Source organism: Apium graveolens, unplaced genomic scaffold (genome assembly GCF_009905375.1).
Source record: "Apium graveolens cultivar Ventura unplaced genomic scaffold, ASM990537v1 ctg5723, whole genome shotgun sequence".
Lineage (NCBI taxonomy): Eukaryota > Viridiplantae > Streptophyta > Magnoliopsida > Apiales > Apiaceae > Apium > Apium graveolens.
This window is the reverse complement of record NW_027419067.1, coordinates 5,902-15,033: the sequence shown is the minus strand read 5'-3', so window position 1 is coordinate 15,033 and position 9,132 is coordinate 5,902. Positions and strand designations below refer to the sequence as shown.

General features: G+C 34.0%; 1 protein-coding gene across 1 annotated transcript; it reads left to right on the top strand.

Moving 5' to 3' along the window:
* The first annotated feature begins 1,911 nt into the window (after positions 1-1,911).
* On the top strand, positions 1,912-2,814 carry LOC141702790 (uncharacterized). Its single transcript, XM_074506398.1, has 3 exons — positions 1,912-2,146; positions 2,266-2,487; positions 2,588-2,814. The coding sequence occupies exons 1-3, from the start codon at positions 1,912-1,914 to the stop codon at positions 2,812-2,814; spliced, it is 684 nt and encodes a 227-aa protein (XP_074362499.1).
* The last annotated feature ends 6,318 nt before the right edge of the window (positions 2,815-9,132 follow it).

Below are 9,132 nucleotides of genomic sequence, written 5' to 3'. Positions count from 1 at the left end.
TTACCCTAATACCAAAACTTTGTAATAATTGAATGGTTTCAAGTACTGTGCTCGAACTACTTTTGATGACAGTGGCTTCCCGATGTATATGTGACGCATGACAAACATTACTGTTGAAATAAGGAAGGCTGAGCTGGACACCGTAGTTGGTAACAATACCATACAACCGGGATCTTTTAGTCAAGTATCAATGCCATATGAATGTGGAAATATGTTGTCACACGCAGTCTTAAGTATTTATTTAAATACTGTTTGAAAGGCCATGATCGTGCTACGGTTCATGTCCAGAGAAAGAGAAAAAGGCAAGCGAATGACACTGATGAGGGGGGAATAGATGATAAATGCATATTTTGATGGAGATATTTATGTGGTGCTGAAAGCCTATAGGATTTTTGGCTTCCCTATCCATCATAGAAGTATATCTGTTGAGAGACTTCAATTTCACTTACCAGGTGACAAAAACTGCACCTTCGTGCCAATGAAGCGCTAGGGAAAGTTGCTGCCAGGGAGAAGAACAAGTTCAGTAAACTGGAAGCCTTTTTTATTTAAACTCTGTTGATGTTAATGCACGGAAGTACACTTATGATGAAATCCAGGTTTTATGTGTAATGATGGTGAGAGGAAATGGACCATGAGGAAGCGTGGGTTTCAAATAGGTAGATTGTGTTATGTGCATCACAGTACGGGTGAGCCTTGGTTTTTCGTTTATTGCTTACGAAGGTACGTGGTGCCACCTCCTTTGAGTCTTTACGTACCGTTAATGGAGTATGTTACAGTACATTTCGCAATGCCTGTAAAGAGTATGGTTTACTTGACGATGATAAAAAATGGCATGAAGTGTTGACTCAAGCTTCTGCAGGTGGATTACCTCCCCAGGTTTGACAGCTTTTTGTCCATATTATTGTCAATTGTAAATTCATTGATTTGAAGACTTTATGGAGTACACATTGGAAGAGCATGGTTGATGACATTTTACTCAGACGACGTCAAAGTTGTCCAAATACCTTATTCACTCTTAATGACATGCAACTGATGCTTTAGGAGGTATGACACCTTTTTACATTACAGTGTAGGACAAATTTTAAAATTTTTGTGGGCTGGAAATGCAGTCCATTAATTGTTCTTCATTTTTTCTATAATTGGGTGAATGCTATTAAATAGTTTTAGATATCAAATATTGCAGAAATAGATGAGTTGCTCCGGTCAGTTGGTAAATCCTTGAAGAAATTTGATCAGTTGCCTCAACCTCCTCGCAGCTATTTGAACAATGGAACAAACAATTTGATAATTGAAGAGACAAGCTATGACACCAGGAAGATGGAGTATGAAACTGCCAAGCTACTACAGGACTGTACAGAGGAGAGAGGAAAATATATGATGCAGTAATACAATCTATTGACACTAACGTTGGAGGGATTTTCTTCGTTTATGGTAGGGTTGTGGAAAGACATTCTTATGGAGAACTCTTATATGTAAGTTACGTTCACAAGGTAAAATTGTACTTCCAGTTGCTTCTTCAGGGATTGCTGCCACATTAATGCCCGGTGGTCGGACTGCGCACTCCAGATTTAAAATTCCAATAGTTCTTGATGAATATTCAACATGTAATATTGCCCATGATTCAGATGTTGCGCAACTCATAAAGCAGACACAACTAATAATATGGGACGAGGCGCCTATGCAGCACAGATACGCATTTGAATGCCTAGACCGATCGTTGAAGGATATCATGAAAGCTATTGATCCAGAATGTTATACCATGCCGTTTGGCGGTATTACCGTAGTTCTGGGTGGTAATTTCCGTCAAATCCTCCCAGTAATTACGTATGGAGATCGTGCTGATATTGTAGCTGCTGTATCACTAGGTCACGGCTGTGGTCCATTTGCCAAGTATTCTTGCTGACAGAAAACATGCGCTTGAAACAAGGTGACAGTGATAGTGAAAGTGAAGAGCTTAAAAAGTTTGCAAAATGGGTACTTGACATTGGTAATGGCCAGGTCAGTCCACCTCGAGTCTGCAATTTCCCAGTCACTGGAAATCAAATTTTGATTCCGTCTCAGTTCTGTGACGTACAAACTGAAAACACAGTTGATAACATAATTTGTAGCACGTATCCTAATTTTCTCACAAAGGGCACAGTACACAGTACTTGAGCGAGAGAGCTATTTTGACCCCTACCAACCAGACTGTGGGCCACCTCAATTCGCTTATTGTAGACAAGCTCCCCGGAGAATCTGTGTCCTATTTTAGTGTTGATGCTGCAGAGGAATTTGGTGGGACAGATGAGGATCTGAATGAAGCCTTCCCAATAGAGTATTTGAACTCCTTAAATGTAGCTGGGATGTCACCTCATGATCTGAAACTGAAGGTTAGGGCTGTTGTTATGCTAATGCGTAATTTGAACCAAAACCTAGGTTTGTGTAATGGTACAAGGATGATTGTGACCAAATGCCTGAGATTCTGTGTGGAGTGTGAAGTAATCTGTGGTACGTTTGTTGGTTCGAAGCATTTCATTCCACGTATGGAGCTTTCTCCTCAGATACAAAGATGCCATTCAAATTGGTACGGAAACAAATGCCTTTACAGATTGCTATGCCATGACAATCAACAAATCTCAAGGTCAATCCCTGAAGACAGTTGGGCTATACTTACCTAAGTCAGTGTTCAGTCATGGACAGTACTATGTTGCTATTAGTCGAGTAACCTCACCCACTGGCCTCACTATATTTGTTGATGATGAGTCTGGTGCAGCTACAAATATCACCCAGAACGTTGTGTACAAAGAAGTTTTTTACGGCCTTCCAGAAGCTTAGTTTGTTTGAATTTATAAATGTGTAGGAATACATTATTGTATTAAGTAATTATGTAAATCTGATTATGGGAAAATGTTTTACGTGTTAAATACTTTGCTCTTAACCATTTATATTGTAAATTATGTTACGGATTGGTAGTAGTTTATTCTTCTACAAATGTATTCTGAATTGTTTCATCTTACATGTAACATAATAAAGAAGAATTACGCCTATGACCGTAGAAATAGGTGAAAAAGGGGGTATAATTAAAATGTGAATAGTTGATCAAACGTAACAAACTTCAAAAGTACAAATAAGTACCGAATTAAAGTACAAATAACCTTCATGCCAGATTGGAAGTGCAATTAAGTAAGGAGAACAACTCTGAATGTGTAGTTATTTTGGTACATGAATCGTAGTCTGTTGCCTGCAACAAAGTTATTGTCGTAGGTGAAATCGTTCCAGCACAATCCAAATCGGCATGTTTTCCTCTTTCGCTGAACAGCGACATACCAAGTACCATCTCCAAATAGAAGTCTGATGAGAGTAGATTTGGTCCATGGTCGAAATACTTGGAGCATGTGTCTTGGGAAATACTATATGGAAGATAAAAAAAAGTTAAGAGACAAGTACGGATTAAGCATGATCAAATTTTTACAAGGACTGGGTACAGGTAATCTTACCACTCCGTGTCCTCTTTGATCAACATGTATGGCAACAGAGTTACTGTGAAGGAAAGGGTTTTTCTTCTTCACCAAAATATACTTCTGGATTTGCTTGGGTGGCTCCTGAAGCGGCATGAAATTTTACATTACTTATGTAACTATAACAAGTCATTAACCCATCAATTGAAATGTACCTTCGTCCATATTTGCCTGAGCCGCATCATGCAAAATCCCAGGTATTTGATTTCCTCCCGATGATATCTCATTAACCAATCCTGGAATACAAATAATTAGTTATAATATTGCATACATCCCAACGATCACCCGCACAAAATATACACATACGTATGAAACTATAAGAAGTCATTAAGGCATCAATTCAAAGGTACCTTCCTCGACATTTGCCTCAGCCGTATCATGCAAAATCACAGGTAATTGACTTCCTCCTGATGAAATGTGATTAACCAATCCTGGAATAAAAAATACTATTAATTATGCATACAGGCCAACAAACATCCTACCTAAATGGACAGAGTACTTGTACCTTGTTTGGCCTGGCGATCTCTCCAAATGAGCATCTGTTATAAAGCAAACAAAATTGGTTATTCTGTATGGTTCTTTGGTAATATACTACATACTGAAATGAAAAGTACCTGAAGAATCTGAATCTGACGTAGACATATCAGTAACCTCAAAACACAGTTTTCCCCAGCTCTTTCAAAGACACTTTAGCGGGTGCAGAATTAAGAATATCCATACAATTTGTGCTAAATATTGTTAAGTATAGACTTGATGGACCAACACAATCGAAGAAAATCCAAAAACTCTCCCTCACAGAATAATTGTTGAAAACTTCATCCAAATCGAACAAACTTTTATTGAGTCAGAGAACTTAGCAATGTACTGCCACCGTCACCAAACGACAGCCTAACTTTCTTACCCAGCATTGAACCATAAGTGTCTATAAACTTTGATGGTAATTCCTATATAGTACAAATATAGATGTGAAGAACATAAATGTATTAGCCACACCCTAAAATTGTTCACAATATAAGTTATGCAATTACGTTACCAGATTCCCGTCATGCAGCATGTCATGACTAACCATTTTAAACATTTTTGGCTGAAATTCCACTTCCATGAACTGCCCAGGAAGAATACAACATGGTTAACAATTTTGTCATATACAGTTAATTTTTGAGGTCTGATAAAGATCTGCAAATATACCTTCATTTTTGATTCTAGTCATTATCATTGTCAATGATACTTATATTCAACCTCTGCGAATGCTCTGTACGCGAAAACACACAAACATCCCCTTCTTTCAAGTTCACATATTCACAGAATTTTGTCCACTCTTTGTTAAAGAGCAAATTCCCATTCTCCCATTTCAAGTTTATAATCCAAGTACTTTTGTTCAGGCATAACTGAACCCAGGTCATTTGTTCATGTACATTTAATCGGGCGATGACATCATTGGGCAGCACCTAACCAATATAGAATTACAATTGAACTTAATAGTAAAAGTAGCAAGGGAAATGACATTCGATTGAGAAAAATGTAACCTGAGTGTAAGCGTTGTTGAAGGTTTCTTGTCAATGTAAACTCTGTCACTTAGCGGCTGTCACCCATTGCATTGTAGAAGAACCTTGCTGCCAGTTTCTCAATTTCGGCCGGACTAAAAATTTCCGATCACGTCCTGTACCGCACACTTTATGATACTGAATAGGCCTTAGTGGTAATCAATCTCCACCGTATTACCATCAAATATTTGAACATGAAAACGTCCATGGTCTTTGTAATCAAGAAGGAAGACACTGTATGGTTTGATTGCATAGAAATCCATAATTTTCCAACATTTCCTATGCATGCATTGGCACTATCCAATGAACATTGCCATGCATCACCATTTCTAACCCGGAGATACACTGTTCGGTCAATTCATTTCCACAATTTTTACAAACTCCTCAGGCAAAGGCTGATCGGGAAAATATAAATAGATTAATTGTACTGACTAAGCAAATTCAAATAGAACTGAAGTACAAGTACAAGCCTTAATATAAGATTTGTGATCACAAAGTAGAAATAACATACCAGCTCTCCTTTGTATATGCTTCTACAAAAACAGACATAGCAATTGCATTCTTTCATTCTGAATAACACTTCCTCCTGCGTCATACATATATGTCTAATAGTTTAATTGATGATATATATTGCACACATGAACAAAATGAAGATTGAAGAAAAGAACTTCTTACCTTTAACAATGCGCAATGAGCCACTCAGAACCTAAGAAACCCCTTTCTCAGTTTTGGAAGTTACTGGACAACCCCTTTCCTCGGCTCTCCCCTACCTGTTCAATAACTACAACTTGCAGCAATTGGGTTGTATGTGTTCAGTTCAACTTTTTTTAATTAAAATGTAGAGGTCTTTTATAACTATAAATTATGTTATGCTTATTGAATTTAACTAACCCATATATTCGGTCAAATTATTTCAATTCTTTATCATATCGATTTGAAGGAGTATACATTTTTTAACCAAAATACTAGATTCGAAAATTCTATTATTATAATATTACACACCATTATAGGAAAAAAAGGAAAAAAATTTATTAATATAATATATATGAATTTCCATGTCTCTTGAATTTTAGCATTTAAATCAAATGCATCTTCAACCAACCTATTATTAATTATAATTAAAACAAATCACGGTTTGTAATAGATTTTTTTCTTAAACGTTAAATATTAATTTTCAAAAGTACTTTATATATAAAATATATATATATATTAAAAAATTATATCTATATATAAATATGAAGTTTGTTTATAAACAATATTTAGGCCGGTGAAGACTGACGACCATAATTAAGGGAGACACTATACATTGTCTAAGATTACGTCCTATAGTACCCAAGATTTCCCCCCTAAATATTGGCCTAAATTCGGACCAACATAATTATCTATTACAACCATTTGGTCTAAATCTACTTCCCAAATCATATATCAATATTTTATTCTTTCGATAATTAATAAAAAGTTATTTTAATTCGTTGATACTAATTCACTTACCTATTCATATTAAATTAAAACCTGACAATAGATAATTTTATAAGAATCTCGAACTGTAAGCCGATAAAAAAATTTAAATTATTTAAATTTATCTATTAACTTATCAAATTTGGATTTTGGGCAATTGGTCATACAACTTACTTCAGTAACCCACTCTTTTATTTTAAATACATCAAGAATAAATAAAAGGAAATGTAACCATATAAATTGTTATGCGTGTAATTTCAGGTTTCTCAACTGTTGCCTTCCGATTTTTGACTAGCTCTTCCACTTGAGCACTCAATTCATATGTTAACCTTTAGGCACACATATTATTCATTTGGATTTAGCAAATAATTTTCTTAAAGAACTGTTTCATATTTAGGTGAAAATTAAATTTGATTTCTTACAAAATATGTCATATATAATAACATTCAGCAAAAAATGTAAAGAATATTTATTAAAAGAGAAGATATTATTTGATGATGATTACAAATATTTAATAAGTTATCGAATTTGGATTTTGGTCAATTGGTCATATAACTTAGTTCAGTAACCCACCCCTTTTATTTTAAATACATTAAGATAAAATTTAATTTTTTTAAAAAAAATTGAATTTCGAATTTTGACCAGCTCTTCAATTTAAGCACTCGCGTATGTTAAAAAAAGAGCTGAACATGTTATTCATTTGAACTCAGAAAATAGTTTTTTCAAAAACTGTTTAATATTTAGGTGAAAACTAGATTTGATTGATTACAGAATATGTAAAGAATATAAATTTACTGAGAAGTTATTTTTTATTATGATTAAATATATCTATTAATTTATCAAATTTGAAATTTGAGAAATTGGTCCTACAATAAAAGGAAATGTAACCATTGAAATTGTTATGCGTGTAATTTAAGGTCTGTCAACTTCTCCCTTCCTAACTTTGACCAGCTCTTCAGCTTGAGCACTCAGATCATATGTTAATCTTTAGCCAAACATATTATTCATTTCAATTTAGAAAATAATTTTCTTAAAGAACTGTTTCATATTTAGGTGAAAACTAAATTTGAATTTTTATAAATATATCATATACATAATAACATTTAGCAAAGAAAGTAAAGAATATATATTTACTGAGAAGTTATTATTTTATGATGATGACATATATGTAATAAGTTATCGAAATAGGATTTTGGGCATTTGGTCCTACAACTTAGTTCAGTAACCCACCCCTTTTTTTAAATACATTAAGATATAAAATTTAAAAAAATTGAACCATAAATTATTGTGGGTGTAATATATTATCATCTGAAGTGACAGAACCACTAATTTGTTCATGTAATATTCATCATGGATAAACTAAAATGTCTATTTTTTAATAACGATGTCAAAAGTAGGTCACTTTTTAAATATAGTGCACTATAAATTACATGTTCCTTCCTCAAATTTTTAAATTTTTATTTACTAAATAAAATGTGTAAGTTTGATAAATATTAAAAGTTTAGCCAAAAAAGAAAATCAAATACAATTTAGAATGATATTTAAAAGGAAAAGAAAAATTGAGCCCAATTATGCCACAACTTTCATTTTCTTTACAAAAGTTACAATTGTACTTGATAAATAATATTTCAAGGAAACTAAATAGAGATGAATAAGAGTACTGAAATGTTAGATGTAATATGACCTTACTATTTCATTTCAAAATAATTTTATTTTTAAACTCCCAAACTAAGTATTTAACAAATATCTGTATACAAGTACATGTATAACACAATAAATATATACATCATATTGAAGGTTACAGTTTGGAGTGGAAGACAAGAGTTTTTGAGAAGTAGGAGTTGCAAAATATGGCGCCCTCCAAACCCGGGTCAGAAGTTTGAGGTCCACACACACACTGTTTACAACCTGCTTATAACAATAATAAAGATAATAATAATAATAATATGCAGTGACCCTACTTACCAACTACCACGGATCGCAACAGGTTAAAGTATGCACACAAACCAAACACACTAATATAATACATACCGATTAAATCCCAACCATTCAAACTCAAACTGAGTATTAAACATATTACAAACTTTTACAAATTTACATTATTCCAAAAGAAGCCTACTAGCTCAGCTTCAACAACCTTAATTCCTAGCTCTCGCACTGGACTGGGATCCTTGCTACCAACTGGTTCCTTTTTAACTGGAAAGAGTATAAACAACATCGCACAAATGAGCTAACTAGCTCAGCAAGTCACAATGACAAAACTGAGAATAATGATCATCAAGTGAATATGGTTATGATATCAAGTGAACAATGGATTATGATTTAGAATTGGATACTATATTTTATTTTAAAACCAAGGTTAGGCTGCTGATCAGTCACGCACTAACCCCGAGTAAAGCACACAACATTGCTCTAACTACTGGATCCAAGGCACACATTGGCCTAACTTGACCATATATGGTCTGACCACGAATCTGTCCACAATTTTATAAAAATAATCCAATTCTAACATATTAACAAAATTAAACAATAATAAACAATAATCAGAATCATTAACAACAGTGAGTGTTTAACAATGAAAGGGTTTCAACCCTTGTGTGGATCAACAAGGTACTTTCAAGGCTTGGATGTTG